At 56.1% G+C, this 16,273-nt stretch overlaps 1 protein-coding gene across 1 annotated transcript in view; it reads right to left on the reverse strand.

Annotated features, from left to right (window-relative positions):
• Positions 1–6: 6 nt before the first annotated feature.
• Positions 7–16,273, reverse strand: part of TCF25 (transcription factor 25) — a 23,009-nt gene continuing 6,742 nt past the window's right edge. Inside the window, exons 3-18 of the mRNA XM_019505369.1 lie at positions 14,627–14,701; positions 12,503–12,627; positions 11,720–11,785; positions 10,481–10,563; positions 9,792–9,922; positions 8,582–8,681; positions 7,824–7,917; positions 6,620–6,712; positions 5,532–5,637; positions 4,895–5,054; positions 3,668–3,755; positions 3,065–3,223; positions 2,485–2,575; positions 1,890–1,969; positions 1,421–1,493; positions 7–174 (exon numbers count right to left, since the gene is read on the reverse strand). Of these exons, the coding sequence (XP_019360914.1) occupies positions 7–174; positions 1,421–1,493; positions 1,890–1,969; positions 2,485–2,575; positions 3,065–3,223; positions 3,668–3,755; positions 4,895–5,054; positions 5,532–5,637; positions 6,620–6,712; positions 7,824–7,917; positions 8,582–8,681; positions 9,792–9,922; positions 10,481–10,563; positions 11,720–11,785; positions 12,503–12,627; positions 14,627–14,701 (1,692 nt within the window). The remainder of the gene's footprint in view (positions 175–1,420; positions 1,494–1,889; positions 1,970–2,484; positions 2,576–3,064; positions 3,224–3,667; positions 3,756–4,894; positions 5,055–5,531; positions 5,638–6,619; positions 6,713–7,823; positions 7,918–8,581; positions 8,682–9,791; positions 9,923–10,480; positions 10,564–11,719; positions 11,786–12,502; positions 12,628–14,626; positions 14,702–16,273) is intronic.

The raw sequence follows: 16,273 nt of genomic DNA on the forward strand, positions 1-16,273 counted from the left end.
TGGGGGTCAGTCCCAGTCCCCGTCGCCATCCCCGTCAGGGTTGTCGTCCCGTGGGGGCTCCTGGAACTGGATGTTGGCGAGCATGTCCCGCATGGCTGCCATGAGTCGGTTCACGCCCTGGTTCAGGTCCTGCCCTGCGCCGGCCTCCTCATCCCCGTCACGTCTGACCTCCCCCTGCAACACAGTGCAGGCGTGTGATGAGAGCAGAGCAAGCTGAGCACCCGGCCCCTGGGAACCTGCGGTAGGGGTGCACAGGCTGCAGCTGTCCCGCACCCAAGTGCAGGGGAGCCCTTGGGTAGAAGCTCAGCACCCACATACACACCCAGTGGCTGCTGCTACATTGGGGGGCTGTGGGGCTCAGGGGAGAGAAGCCATGGTCAAACAGTTACAGCTGAGGAGCCCTGTTTCTGGCCCTGGCTGTTGCTTCTCCCCAGGCCTTGCTTTCCCAGGGGCAGGACACAAGAGTAAGGGGCCTTGATGAATGGTAGAAGCCCTGAGCAGCACGTGACAGACCCTATAGCATCACGCATGACTACAGCATGGGCCAGGGCAGCAAACCAACTACCACTGTGTGTTCAGTCCCAGCCTGCCAGGACATGGGACAAAGCTCCCTTCATGGCAAGGGTTATAGCAGAGGGGAGGGGGCACACAGGCCCTCCCCATCTCCCTGCACCATGACAGCTGCTCAGGAAGAGGGAGCTCCAAAACACCCACTGACAGCCCCAGCCAGCAGCGAACACAGCCCCCTGGAAACACAGGAGCTAGCATGTAGCGTGGAACGCTGACTGGGGAGCACGTGCAGCCAGATACATGCGCACACAGCCCAGGGGCTAAAGTAGGTCCCAGGCAGCTCTCAGGCCTGCGAGTCAAGCTGTTCTGGATCACTCACACCATTGAAGCCATGCTCCCCATCCCAAGCAGAGTGTTGGGGCCGCCCTGTCAGTCCATAGAGGGTGTAAACAGGGGTGTGGGCTCAGCTGCCAAGTCCTGGTCCCGCTGCAGCCCACTGCGTTGGCACACCCAGGTGACTTGGGGGGTGGCAATCTTGCAGCTTCTTTGGGGACCAGACAGAGGCTGCGTTCCACCAACCCGTGATTCTGGGGACAACCTGGGGCAGAGCCCGCAAGCCCTTGAATTATCCCAGAACTGAGCAGGGAGAAGCATCACTGCTGCTTTTGCAGAGTCAGTTAAGGGACGCGAGGCTCCTTGTGGATGCGGGCAAATGCCTTCGATGACAAGTGAGGCTGGGGTCCCTGCCCAAGTCAGAGCCTTGCCTAGTGCAGCCTGAGGACAGCCAACTGACCTGCCCTTGTGGGAGTGCATAGCTGTGCTGAGGACAGGCACAACAGGCCCCATGCAGTAAGCGGGCGAGGCTGGATGTGCCCACATGGACGCACTTGCAGCCGGTGCCAAAGCTTACCTGCAAGTTAAAGTTTGGCAAGAGCGATCGGAAGAAGAGAGATAAAGTGCTTTCGCTGGATGGTTGATTTGTCCTGAAAGAGAACACCCAGAAGACCCCGCTGAGTGAAGCCCACGCGGTTTCATGTCAGAACCCCTTGCACCTACCCTGCCTTTGGTGCCACGGGTCTACGAGGGGCTGACCCTGCCTGCTCCCTCTGTCACCTGGCAACACAAAGCTGCCCACGAGCCCACGGTGCCACCTGGATGCTGGGTTTCCCTGAAGCGAAGTGCAGCAGCCTGCTTCCTCCTGGACTGTCCTGCCCCTGGACACCCACAGCCTGCTGAGTCCATACACGTAGGGGGAACAGTACCCAGCGTGGATGGGCACACAAGACGTATGTACCATGTAGCTGAGCAGCTAGCTATCCAGTGTGCGCACACCCGCTTTGCAGCCCCAGATGTGGTAACGGGGCAAGATGGGGCAATACCTTTCAGGCCTTGTGTAGGAAATGACAGAGTCCAAGGGAGGCAGTGGGTCAAACCCCATCACGGGCTGCGACGTCACTTCCTGCAGGGACAGAGACATGCTCATGGTGCTGGCAGCAGCGTGCCCTGGGGCACACAGCCTGCAGCAGGGAGCCCCAGGGGCACAGCACGCTGGGCATGAGATAGGTTGAGCCTCTGAGGCAAGGGGGCTGCCTCGCAGCTTGGTGCTGGACCCCAAGGGAGGTCAAAGGGGAGTGCACCCTGCACTGCCCTGGCACAAGAGGTTGCACCAGATGCACCTGGGGGGTTTCCTGCCTTCAGGACACAGCTCTGGTGCCTGGGAAGTCCTCAGCCCAGCTCTTCCCCTGCCCCAGTGACTCCAGGAAGGGGCTGCTGCTGGCTGGTGTGAGGATGTCTCTCACAGCAGTGAGCCACAAACCCTGACTGCTTAGGGGCAGGCCAAGATGGACCAGAGGTGGCTGAAGGCAGCCGCCCTGTCAGTCCCCACAGCTTCCCCACTGGGCTTGGCTCAGGCACGTAGAGCACGTGCTCAGGGCAGAAGGCACATGACAGCACGCAGCCCCACAGGGCCCTCACCAGAGGCAGCGCGGCCGTGGCCTCCTTCAGCTCCGAGAGGATGACGTGGCGGTAGATGTTCCTGGGCGCGCTCTGGTACCGCACTTTCCGCCTACGGGGAGAGAGGCCACAGAGGACACCCTGCGTGAGCTGCACCCATAGCTGCGAGGCGCCTTCCTGCCTCCCAGGGGCCACGCCTGCCTCATCCTAGCCCCCAAAGACTCTGGCTCTGGTCAGCACCAGGGTCCCGCAGGGGCTGCCAGCCCCTGGAGGAGGGCACAGAGAGGCTCAGAGATGTCATCAGTGTATGCTGTGCCAGCAGCACCTCTCCTTGAGCTGAATGGATCAATGGAGCCAGCAGGCCGCAAAGGAGAGCGGAGACCTGGAAACGGCCCCTGCACATCCCTCCCCAGATCCCCTAGACCAGGCAGTCAAGCTCTGTTTTTAACCCCCGGCCCAAGCTGGTGCCACCCTGGCCACCATAGCATCTTCCCAGCTGCACTGTCAGGATATATGCATAGCAATTCAGACCTGGGCCCAGGGCAGCAGGGCTGACACTGCTGTGTCACTGGGATGTCCCTCCCCGCGCTGCCACACTCACTTCCGCTCAGACTCCTCCACGGCAGGGTCATTGGCCTCCACCAAACGCAGCACCTCGTGGACACTGGTTTCCAGCCAGGACATGACGACCGGGTCCTTCCATAGCGCATATGTCCTTGCCACGTACAGGCACACCAGCTGGTTCAGGGCGGGCGGCTGGCTGAAGAACATGGAGGCTGTAGCACAGCGTGGGCCCTGCCTGCCAACCCCTCCAAGGGAACTGTGACCTTGCGGTCACCATCTGCACCCCAGCTCCACGTCATCTGGCCTCGGGTCTGAGAATGCAACAGAGCCCTTCCCTGGGACAGCTGGCTCCAGCCATTTCAGTCTCAGGGCCGAGAAACCCCCGAGGCCTTGCCGAGGCGAACAGGGAGGCAGAGCGCCCAGGGCACACGTGCAATCTAGGCCTTGTGCCAAAGGGCTCACCAGCTGTAGGATGAACCTCTGCCCAGCCCAGTGGCATGAGAGCTCTCCCATGCAGCATGTGCAGCCCCCCCCACCCCTGCCAGGAAACAGCAGTCATTCCCCTCTGTGCAAACAGAAGCACAAAGCTACCAAGTGAGCTAAGCAGCCTGGCAGAGACCCCACTTCTCAAGGCCCTTACCTTATCTGTGCAGTGGGTCCAAAGAAGGCATGCGAGGCCACACGGGCATCTGGCTGCACGCTGCAGCGATCCAGCAATGGCATCAGAACTGTGGGAGAGGAAGCACAGAGCAACCCCGTGCTCCAGGGCACTGCTGTCAGAGCCAGTCACCAGGCTCCCCAGAGAGCCCTGGCCTGGGAAAAAGCCCCACCCAACCCATGCTGGCTCTGCTATGGCCAAAGCAGATGGCAGGAGCAGGCCCAAGCTGTTTTCAAAGGAATAAGGTGCCAGCTCAGGCCATTACCAGCTCTGGCCTTGGCATGGGAACAAAGAGCTCATTCTAGCCACTACCACTAGCTGCACAAGGATGGCTTATGGTAAGAAGCTGCGCAGACTGGCCCCCTTTGTTCAGAGCTGGTCATTCTTGCTGATACAGACTAGCTGGTTCTGGCAATCTCTGTCCCCTCCTGCCCAGAGGCACTGCATGATTCCTCATAGGGGCAGGGGCCTTGGCTGGAGGAAGTTGTGAACAAGCAGCTCCAGGCAGCACAGTGAAAGCAGGACAGTGCCTCTGAGGCACGCAGAGAGCACAAACAGCCAGGCTTGGGGAACCTGCGTTAAACCCTCCTGCCGTTCCACAACTGGAGGCGCTACTTCACGGTCAGGGCGGCTAGAGTCTGGAACTAGCTTCCAAGTGAGGTGGTGCAGGCTCCCATCCTGGGGGTTTTTAAGAGGAGGTTGGATGACCACCTTACTGGGGTTGTTTGACCCCACTGCTCTTCCTGCCATGGCAGGGGGTCGGACTAGATGATCTGCTCAGGTCCCTTCCGACCCTAGAAACTATGAAACTATGAAACTGGGACCCGCACCTTCCCCGGTCTAAGCGCACAGACCTATAGGCAGGGGAAGGGCAGGGAGAGCTGGGACAGAAGCAGCAGATAGATGTCTTCCCACAGGCCTGAGGGGCCTGGGATCTGTGGCTCCACCACAACACCAGGTGGAAAGGGAGCACAGGGAGCACCAACCCACACACACTAAGAGCCTTGCTCTGCAGTTCAGGTCCCTATCGGCCTCCCTGCTTTGACCTGTGGGACCAAGTCCATGGTCACCTCTCTCTGGTAGCAAAGGCAGGGCCCACCTGTGCCACTCTGTGGATGCCAAGCATGGCTCTTGGATGAGTACCAGTCCTGGACTCGGTGACACAGGAGGGGACGAGAAGCCACCCAGGGGTGCCTGCTGCCAACTCACCACTAGGAAACATGATGAGGGCGTGCTGGATGAGCTGGGCTGCCCTCTCACGTGCCAGGCCCCGCTCTGGGTCCGGGAGCTCCTCCTGCTGGCTCTGCAGGAAGTATGCCAGGGGCACTGAGAAGGCGAAGTTTGGGAGCTGGGACAGGTTCCGGTGACTCTGGGGGGTGGGGAAAAGAGTCTCATTGTTACCTTGGAGGGGCTGGGTGGCCCCGCAAGGCAGCACCATGCTATGCCGCCTTCAAGGGCACTCCTCAGGCCCCATTTTGTGCTTCAGTTTCCCCTCAGCCATCCAGAGGAAGCAATGTGATGCACGCTTGATTGCTTTGGTCAGGCTCAGAGCTTGGGTTTAAGGGTTCCTCATGCCCCAGCTGCAGTGGTTCACGCAGGTCCTTCATAGCCCACAAACCAGACCCACAAAGGGTTAATCCCACCCTGCTCGGTTGTCAGAGCAGGGCATGGGCAGCGCTTGAAGCCTGGTGCAGAGGAGGGCTGCAGGAGACTACCCCGCTGCCTTTCTGTCGATTGGAGGGAGGGTCTGGACCCTCCTGCTGCCCAGCACAGTTGCTCCTGCAGCTCCCAGAGCCCCCAAAACTGCTCCTGGCTGGCTCTGCCCTCCCTCCTGCTGACAGCTCACCTCCCACTCCTGGAAGACACGGGTCAGGAAAGTGTATTCCCGAGCTCGGAGTGACAGGAAATCGATGATAAGCAGCGAGCACAGCGGGTCGTTCTCTGGGTCAAGGCTTTAGAGAGGGGAGGTCAGGAGGGAACAAACCAGGACAATGTTAAGACGGTTTGCGGCAGCTGCATGCACCTTGGCACCAAACAGGATGTCCTGCCTCAGAGTTTCTGTTGGGCCCCAAACCGGTTATGGTTTGAGATGGAACCGGAGGGGGAAAGCACCATCTCAGGGCCAGGGAAGTTGTGGAAACTCCTTCAGGAGTCTGGAGAAGCACTGGACTGGGCTGTTTTGGGAACAGCCTCCCCCTCAGGGGCTGGCCCAGATGACTTGAGGTCCCTGGGAACCCTATGAGTTTATGATCTCCACTTGGCAGGAGGGTCACAGCTAGTGGCATTCCTGTGTCTAGGATGGGAGAAGAAGGTTTCCTGAAGCACTGCATCAGGCAGGGGCAGAATAAACGCACAAGCCAGGAGTTGGCAGGGTGGAAATGGGACAGCAGGGCCTGGCTTTTCCCCAAAGAGGGAGAGTGCAGCTCTCTTTAGCGAGGTGCAAACTCTCTTGGGCAGCTCCCAGGCTGACTCCTGCTCATCCAGGGAATCCTACAGCCTGCGCTATGTGTGATCAAACTAGGGTTCTCCAAGGCCCCCACAACCCAGGTATCCTCGTCAAGTGTAGGATCTGTCCCAAGGGCACTAGAGCTGTCAAAGGAATAACAGGACAGCAGAAACACCTCCCAACTCTTCCCCTGCCACCCTGGTCAGCCAGACGGACCCACAGTTCAGCACAAGAGAAGAGATGGCCCAGGCTTATGCCAGGGGGACTCTGTGGGCCTGCTCAAAGTCCTCTTCCAAAGATTGCTGCTTTCTCTAGCACAACAGAGGTAGGAGATTCCCCTGCCCCTGCCGAGCCCAGTGAGATGTGACACAAGGACACTGTTGACAGCACGTCCCTCTGAGGAATCAGAGCTCCAAGTGGCAGCAACACAGACCCACCGTGCACTCCCCCCAGCATGGGCAGGCCCAGCCCCAAGCCTGGGTACCAACCTAAGGAGAAGCTTGCAGAACTCCAGCGCCGTGCGGAGACAGCCTCGTTTTTCCAGAAACATCATGTGCTTGAAGAGAGCCAGGTAAAACGCTCTGCAAGGAGGGGAGCAGCTTCAAACCCATCCAGGTGACGACTAACACCCCCCTCCCCACCTGAGGATGGGACCCCATTGCTGGCCTGGACACTGGTGGGAGATCTCAGATGGAGGACAGGCAGCCACCACACACACATCTGCATGCTGGCCAGAAGCTTTCCAGGCAACGGTGTGGGCTGCGAGGTCCCAGCACTTCATCTCCCACCCAACTCCTTGCTTTTTATTGAACAGGATGAGCTGTAGATCTTAACAATGCAGCTCATCCTCACCTCAGACCCCTCGGGCCTGCTCAGTCTGTAGCAGATAAGGAGCTGGGGCCTGGGACCCAGGAGACAAGAGAGAAATCATAGAACCACAGAGAAGTGGGGTTGGAAGGGACTTCCAGAGGTGGTTTAGTCCAACCCTTGCCTGAGGCAAGATCAGCCCCATTCAAACAACCCTAAACAAATCCCTTGTCTAATCTCTTAGTAAAACTACAATCACCCCCAAACCTGCTCCAGGTAAAGCAGGGGGAGGAACACAGCAGCCAATGTCCCATTTCTATAACAGGCTGTCAATAAATGCTCAAGAGGTCCCTGGCAAAGGCCATGTCCCCACTCCATAGGAAGGCAATCCCCTCATCTGTATCAATCTGACCATGGGATAAAATTCCTTCCTGACCCCAAATCTGGCATTGGTCTGACCTTGAGCAGAGGGACAAGACCCTCCAGGCTGAGTACCAGTCGAAGCACTGGTACAGCCCAGTCCTCATCCCCAGCGGGCTGCAGTGACTGAGTGTTGCATGGGTGCTTTCTGAAGGCTTAGGGCTGTGACAACACAGCGCCTGCCAGCCAAAGGCCTGTGGCCTTCCCTGGCTGTGCATGCTGGGTGGAGCCACACACCCCAATATGCAATCAATAGGCCATGCAAAAGAACTGGTTGCAAAGCCAGTGCTGGGCTAATGGACAAACCCAAGGTACAGGGGGGAGGCAGCGTCTGCAGCATCTACTACTGGCTAGAGTGATTCTATAGCTAATGCCCATGCCAGGAGCTGGGTCAGCTGTATGCTGACATGGACACATAGCGTGAACGACCATGAGACGAAGGGGGAGGAGTGCCAGCTGGCCCACCTGTTCTCTGGCCGCCGGTAGTCGAGTCTGCAGGCTCCGCTGGTGAGGCTGAACACGGGGTGGAACACACACTCCAGGCTGTAGAGCGCCCTCTCTGCGAGCAACACATGGGCCCTCAGCAGGCCATTTACCAAGCACAGCACCCCACAACAATGCCACCACAGCCAAACCCCAAGACTTGACCCACTGACGGCTGCTTGGAGACCCGGGGTTGTGGAACAGGCTGGTGTCGCTTCCTGGTGAGGAGCTCAGCCATGGTAACAACTTGCTCCCTCAGGGGCCATCTCAGCAGAGGTCACAGATGCCAGTTAGCCCTGAGGCAGGGCTTGGGGACCAGGGACTGTCTCTGCTGTTCTGGGATGAAGGACTGAGAAGCCAGGGCCTTTGGTCATACTGTGTGCTCTGGCTGTGAGCACTCACACTCTTCTGTAGGACAGCCAGGCCTGGGGCTCTGAGCACTGCCTGCCTGGGGTCTCAGCACCAAAGATGCAGAGACCAGCGTCACTCAGCAGCTCCCTGGGACTGCAGGGGCATTCCACTGTGCCACTGGCCTTGTCCCAGGTGCAACAGCCCCGCTTAAAAAGCAGATGACACGTCCTACACCTAAGCCTGCACCACAGGTGCACCATAGGTGCTGCTCTGATCCCCGCCCCACAGCTGGCATGCCCAAACACTGGGACTGCCCAGCATCAGTGGGGCGACCTGGCAGCTCCAGCCATGATGCTCAGAGCACATTAGTCCATGCCCCGCCCCCTTACCGATGAGGTCTCGGGCCATCTCCTGATCCTCCTGTATCCGGCACACGTCACTGAGCTGCAGCAGTGAGTCCACATGGTATGGGTTCATCTGGAGCAAGAGCTGTGGGAAAAGCCGAGGGGGGGTGTGTGTGCGGAAATAAGCCTTCACACAAAGTACCCCTCCCCACATACACCCCCGTGGGAGTCAAGGGCAGGCTGGCTGCAGGAAGACAAGGGCTGTACGCAGGGAGTCTGTATGATTCGGAAAGCAAGGGAAAGGGGTGCTGGAAATTGACCCTAATGGGATCCCAGCTGGGCTCATTCAGTAGCACTGTCACTTCCAGGCCTGAAGGTAACAGGATCCTACCCCTGGCCATCACAGCCCTCTTGCATGAGACACGAGACCACATCAGGGCCAAGGCTCAGGCTTGTTACACAAAGGCCAAGCCCATGTGCTCTCACCACCTTGGTCTGATGAACAAGCTGGCACGACAACAAGCTCAGGGTGACCACAGACGCGACCAGAGGGCAGGGAAGTGAAAGTAAAAGGACGCTGGACAAGGGTCCTTTTAAAAACTCCCTCAAGTGCATCTATTTGTGCTTGGTTGAAGCGGAGGAAGATCGGGTTTAGAGCTTCAACATGCTGCGTTTGGGCACGGAGCAACATAGCTGCCAGCCTGCCCATCCGTCCTATAAATGTTGTTATCCAGTCTAACAAGCTCAGACACGCTCAGCAAGACCTCAACGCAGGCACTGTTCTCCCCACATACCAGGAAGAGCAAACGCGCAGCGTCTTCCATGAAGCGGGTTATAAATAGAACAGCTGTTAGACCCTGCATTTAAAAGTCATGTTATGTAGTATTTTGCCTTTCCCAGCTGAAGAGGGAGGACAACAAGGCTTTGTTTGCTGGCTGGGAGGTCTGTTCTCTAAGGAAGCCCCTAACTTGGGAGGAATGTCCCGCAGAACCATTCAAGTTCTGCCTCACACTAGCATGGCGCCTGGCCCTGGCTTCACCTGCACGAGATGGACCCACCAGCTCCCTCCACAACTGACCAGGAAATGCTGCATGCAGCAGAGACCCAAACAGGCGGTCTTTCACTTTGATCTAGCAGAAGGCCCGCGGGAGTCTACTGCTCCGAGCAAGATGGCAGTCGTGCCCAGGCCCCTCATCATCACAAGCTCACCGCCTTGTACCAGGCAAGGGGGGTGCCAGTTGCCTGACGGACATACCACAATGTTGTTTGGGTCCATGGACTCCACGGCGTCTAGAAACTTGAACTGCACTTGCTGGTACTCACGATGGTGCTCGAAGGTAAAGTACTGCACTCCCCGCCGTGTCTCCAGAAGTTGCATACCAATACCTGGGAGGAGAGTGCGAAGGGCTAGTGCTCCCTTGGGGAGATGGAGACAGCTACCACCAGCTGGTACAGACAAGCCAAGAGCCTCCAAACTCCTCTCTGCCCCAAAGCTGGATTCACTTAGGGTTAAGGGACCCTGTTCATGCTGGTAAGTCCATGAGCCACCCTCCCAAGGATCCTAGGAGAGTTCAAAGATGAATACTTCCTGTGTCCACACCTCCCCAAAACCCCGAGTCTGCCCCCCACCCCTCTCCAAACATGCTACCCAAGGGCAAAACCCTTCTAGGTCCGGAGACACGCAATACCTGTGAGCCTTGAAAGAAAATGAAAGAGTCACACAAAGCTGCAGCCTGGTGCTGGCAATGTTGCTTCTGTCCGAGCAAGGCAGAGGCAGCGCACCATGCCAGGGGCTGACACAGCCAGTGCAAGCTGGGGCCTGGTGGCCGATAAGAGCCACGGCAGCCTTTGCAGGCTGACCAGGCCCTGGCCACAGCCGAGCAGTGGAACCAGGAAGTGCAGGCTCACGACAGGCTGGAGAGAAGGCCATAGCAGAGGTCTCACCTGTCCTGCTGTAGCGTGGCCAGGTGTCCTTGGGAGCTGTCAGCCATGTGCTGCGGACATACTGGCGCTGCCTCTGCCGTGGCCTGTGGAAACCAACACTTAGGCCATCCCTTCTACATACTTCATGGATTGTATCAGCTGGATGCAGGATGGGACCAGAGCAAGCATAGTGAAGGGAAGCTAAGGGACCGTCTCCAGAATATGGCAACCACTGCCATCACTTCCTCTGACTGTAACCACACCTAAATGGATTCAACCTCTCCAGCAGCCTGGCCTGCCCACGGCTTCTTGGGGATACCACCTGTGGGCCTGTGCCACCCTATCCCTACCTCCCCCAGGTAAGATGCAAGCCCCACCCCACACATCCCATTGAGATTTCATCCTAGGAACAACCAAGCACCTCTTTACCAGACGGGGCTTTGGAAAGGCCCAAGTCCATAATGGGAGGAAGGCTTATGAAGCAAAAGCAACGGCGAGGACATGGGGAGAGTCTGGACACAGCCTGGGTTTCTTACACACATCTAGGGATACAACTTTCCTCTTAAGTCACTGACCCCACCCTGAAGAGGCCTCTTCAACAAGTCAGGAAGGGCTGACCATGTCTGTAAGCACCCTTCCAGGACACACCAGGCACCCTGGGGAGGAGCAGCACTGGCAGCTCAGCCTGGGACACCAAGGACAGGGAAGAACATGCATCATATATGGGGGGGTATTATTATTTTAAGCCTTCCTCCAAGGCACTGGGTGCTGGCCGCAGCCTAGACTGGGGTGGGGACTGGGCTGTGCCAATACTCCTGCTGGAACTCAACCCTGGAGGGTCCTGGTTACAGGGTCTTGTCCCTCTGCTCAGGGTCAGACCGAAGCAGCACTGGGGTCAGGAAGGAATTTTACCCCATGGCCAGATTGGTACAGGCTGAGGAGGTGGGGGTAGGGCTTGCCTTCTTGTGTACCAGGGGGTGTGGGCCTCTCCCTGGGATGTCTCAATTGAAAACTTTTTATAGAAGCAGGACGTTGGCTGCAATGGTCTCCCTGCTTTATCTGTGGCAGGTTTGAGTGTGAGGTCTTGTGCTTGTAGTTTTTCTCAGAAGTCAGACAATGGGTTTGTCTGGGTTGGTTTGGACAGGGCTGATCCTGCCTCAGGAAGGGGTTAGACTAAATGTGACTGCCAAAGGTCCCGTCCAACGCCACTGCTCTGTGATTTCTATGAACCGACAGTTAGCAGTGCAGGATTGGCCTCACCTCTGCTCACCCAGAACTGCCCGGGCCCCAAAGTATCTCTTCAGCTCATTCTCAGGATTCAAATTTCTGCAAAACCAAAGCCCATGATGAGAAGACTCACCCAGAGTCACTGCAGGCCAGCATGGGACCCACCCACCCCCACAATACACAATACCTCTGATGCTTCTGCTTTACATACGGTTTCAACTCACCCATAAGGGAAACGATACCCACCCGTGTATGTAACCACAGTGAGGTTTCACAGCCAATCGCTCAGCCTGCTGCTTGCAAAGGCTGAGAGCTCTCAAAGGTTTTTCTGAGAGAATAATGCTACTGCCCTCTCCAGGGTAGCTGCTGTCATTAGTGCAAGTGCCTGATTCTAGATAAGATCATCAATCAACTGCCACACAGTGGAGCTGCCTGCAAGTCAGCTCGGCACATGGGCCACAGCTGAGCTATGAACTCACTATGGTTGTGGACGTGGAACACTGCACACAGGGATGACACCAGCCCAGGGGCAACCCGCTGCACTGCATTCCAGGCAGCTGCAGTGTCAGAGAAAGGGAAGATGTGCTTTGCTGAATGCCTGAGGCTGAGCCATCATGGCTGCAATTCAGGGTCGCTGACAGTCTCAAATACAGTCCACTCAAGGCCTCTGTCTAGCAGACCCTTTGCTGGCTTGGGATGACCATAACCCAGAGCTCTGGGGATGGGATCTCCCTACAGCACTGATGTCCCATGGTCAACAAACAACAGAAGGGCTCCTGGAAAAGCAAGAGGGAGGCAGGGGATGGGGTGTGGTACCTATGCTCCACATAGAGCAGCGGCCGGCTGTCTGCTATCACTCCACTCAGCACCTGGTGCGAGTGCCCATTGGTCTCCTCGATCTTCTCCAGGAGGCTGTCAATATCCTCCAGGTCGTCATCTTCCTTAGGGCACAAGCAAGACATTGCCCTTGTTAAAGTACTGCATCAGCCCCACATACCCTGCCCCTGTTGGCACATCAGGCCCTTGTCCTCTGCTCTTGCTTCACTCCTTGCTGCTCCACCCGCACTTTCTGCCCTGCCTCTTTGCTCCCACATGCCTCCCCTTCCTACTGAGCTCTCACGCTAGGCTGAGGCCCCTCCCTGATGCCTCATCACACATGTTCCCCATTGTTAGCCTAGATGTCTTACTAAAAGAGCCACTCCAGCCCAGCAGCTTGGAGCCAAGCTGACAGTAAGGGGCTCTAGGTGTGCCTCTGGCTTGGACACTGTAGGTCACACTAGATCTTGAGGGTCCACTTCTGGCCTCAGCAAAGCAACCTGAAGGTCTGAGTGTGGGTGTCTGAACTCATCACCCAACCTCAACCCACACTGCTAGTGCCATGGTCCACTTCTACTGGATTCAAGTTAAGCTCTTTGGCATCTCAGTGTGACTGCGAATACTCCTAGCACTACACAACTGTCCGCTAGGGAGCCAGCCTTCAACGCCTACTTGACAGCCTGTCCTCGCCCCCAGCAATGCTCACAAGGATCCCAGCCAAGCTTGGACCCAAACCTGCAAAAACTGGGTTGGGGGAGGGGGTTGATTTCAGGCACATATTTGAACCATGCTTTAATTTACACGTAAGCTATTTGCCTAATTGGTACAACTCAGTACTTCTTAACCAAGAGGATATACTGTCTCTAGACACGCTCCTATTTATGCGGCTCTACCTCTATTCAGATTCTTGCAGTTTTACACTTTATTACATAAGAAAAGCAGCATTCAGCCATTTCTAATTCAAAAGGTAACACTTCATGATCTACCTTAAATTGCACTTGACATCCAAAGAGAAACGCACAACTGTCTTCTAAAAACATTCTAATTAGCTAAACATGACACCCTTAAGTTGGTTTATCCAAAATACAAACTTTTCAATAAGATTTAAGGCACACAAAGGAAGGATGATCTTGCCTTAGTGAGCTAACCAAATTTTTTCTGGTTACCATGACCTTCAGTATCTCACAACGAGCTGTCTTGGACTGGGAAAGAAAAACAAACTGTCCTGCTCTGTCTCTGGTTTCTCTGAGTCTTGAACAAGCCAGTCTCTAAGCCAAACCAGCTGATGAGTTGAGAAGAAAGCATTCCCTCTGCACCTGCCAAAGAGGCCACTAACAGAAGCTGATTTGAACTACATCAAACTTGGGTTCTGTGTGGTTGAATGGCCTGTTTTTTTAAGGCTTTGACAACAGGAATACTTTGGTTGAACGATACTCGATCTTGTTTGTATCACTGTTTCTGCACACAGAGATTGGGTGGATGAGGTTCCTGACTCAGCAAAAAGCAGAGAAAAACCTGGCAACTTCCTTGGAAGGAGACTGTTTAGCCAGACTGGGACAGCCAGGACACTGCAGTCCCACGAACACACACATTCGCTACCCCCATGCCTGGCACCAGCTGCTGCTCTTGGCTACACTTTTGTTGTTATGGTCACCTGGGCAGTAGCCCAGCAAGAGTAAAGTGTGTTGCTATGCAGGGGAAGGGCACCCGGGAGAAAGCACCAGTGCGGCTCTCAGGCCCTTACTGCCAGTGCTTGGAGCACTAACAGCTACAAAATGCTGCATCTGGCAGGGTGTAGCAGAAAGGGGCACTGGGGTTGGGTCAGGAAGGACGTGGGAATGTGTAAAGGGAGGGCAAAATCCCAGAGAATTCCACCCCAAGACAAGATGGAAAGAGGCACTGGTTTGAAGACTCCAGCATCAGTCAGTTGCTGCTGGGCTGGTCGAATCCCAATGGCTGAACTCAGAGACTATGGAGTAGCAGCTATGCTCTCCAAATAAGAGCAGTATAGGGGAGCCCTTTTTGTATGGAGACCCAGAACATTGCACAGATTTAGGGGGAACCATGGGGCAGGGAGGGAGGACAGGAGGGGTGCTAGCGCCTGAGAACTTGATGCCGATGTACCGGAGTTTCACTGACTGGAGTCCTCTTGTTTTTCCGTTTCTTCTTTTTCTTCCGTGCCTTGTTATTTGAGTTGGGCTAGAAGAGAAGCAGAACAGGTGACATGTCAGTGAGCGCACAGCAATACAGTCCTGGGGGGATGCTGCAAGGGAGATGGCATCACTAAAGAAGAGACCAACTGTCACGGACTCAGTCCAGGAGAAAGCCATTCTGCTTGGTGTCCAACACGTGACAACAGTGTAATGGGAAGACTGTGACCAGGGCACAGCAAAGCAACTCTATCATACCCAAACCAAAGGGGTTAAGATGAACCTCAGATACTCTTATATCAGTGCCTGGGGCAGATTATCTAGCACAAGAGATTCTGGGGATTCTCTCTCGAGCCACAGAGATGGCTGCTTCCATTATTCTCTCCTATGTGTTGAGCAATGCCCCCCACCAAAAAATCACCCGTCACCACAGACACGCAGCACCCAGAAAGCACCTCATGCTCATTCTCCACAGACAACTACAGCAGATGGTGCTACCCAGCCTTGTCCCACAGGCAGGCTGGTGCACTGCTATCTATGCCACCTCCTCCACACAAGGTTAACGGCATACTGCCAGGAGCCCCGGGGGGGTCCACACAGATATTACCACCAAAGCACATGCTCCAGAACCAGGTCTCCAAGAGGAGAGCCTGAAATCCAGAATGCAACCACGTATCTCAGTGCCGTGCACAGAAGGGCTTCTGTCCTCTGCCATCACCTACGGCCAAGCTGCAGGAGGGGCATTTACAAGAAAAGAAAGCTCCCAGGTCACTATTGCCAGGGAACATCCATGCACTTCTCCACGTATTTATCTCCACAGCAAATGCTTTGGTGCATTTTATCAAGCTAAAGTCAGCCCCTGTGAGCAGCCCAAGAGCTACATAGTTAAGGCCTACCACAAAGGGAAATCATTTCTATTTCCAGACACCTGGGCTTCCTGGCTTTCGGCTGTTTTGCATGAACTCGACAGAGGGCTGGCAACAGCAGCACAGGCTGCTTCTGCTACTTCTGGGAACTTCTCCCTTCTGCTTTAAGCTGCATGGCAACATCACCAGGCATCCCACTGACCTCCCCACACCCCAGCCCCGGTCTAGTCCGAGAGCACACCCCATCAAGCTGAACTCCGTAGCAGCTTGGGGACGTGAGCAGACAGAAATCAGACTCTTCCTTTCCTCTGTTGGCTACGGCAGGGTGAGGACAAGTGTGCATGACAGCTCCGCAGGCAGGGAGGCAGCATGAATAAATAAAAAGGCGGCGTACGCCCGGTGGAAGGGGGGTGAAATCTCCAAAGAGCAGTATACCTCCTCTGCTCGGGCCTGTAGGCGAGCTGTTAGGAAGGCCAAGGTGGACATGGAGCTCGGACTGGCGTCCAAGATTAAGGATAACAAAAAGTCCTTTTTCAGATATATTGGGAGGATGAAGAAGGTGCCGGGTAATGTGGGACCCCTGCAGGATACGCTGGGCAATCTGGTGGTTGCGTCAGAGGAGAAAGCGGACCTCTTTAACCAATTCTTCACCTCCGTTTTCTTGTGCAGGGACCGGGACTTCCCTGCTGTGATAGAAGCCGGACTCGAGGGGATCGCCTTCAGACCTCAGGTTGGGGAGGACCGGGTTAGAGAGC

Source organism: Gavialis gangeticus, unplaced genomic scaffold, assembly GCF_001723915.1.
Source record: "Gavialis gangeticus isolate Ggan-Ray unplaced genomic scaffold, GavGan_comp1, whole genome shotgun sequence".
NCBI lineage: Eukaryota > Metazoa > Chordata > Crocodylia > Gavialidae > Gavialis > Gavialis gangeticus.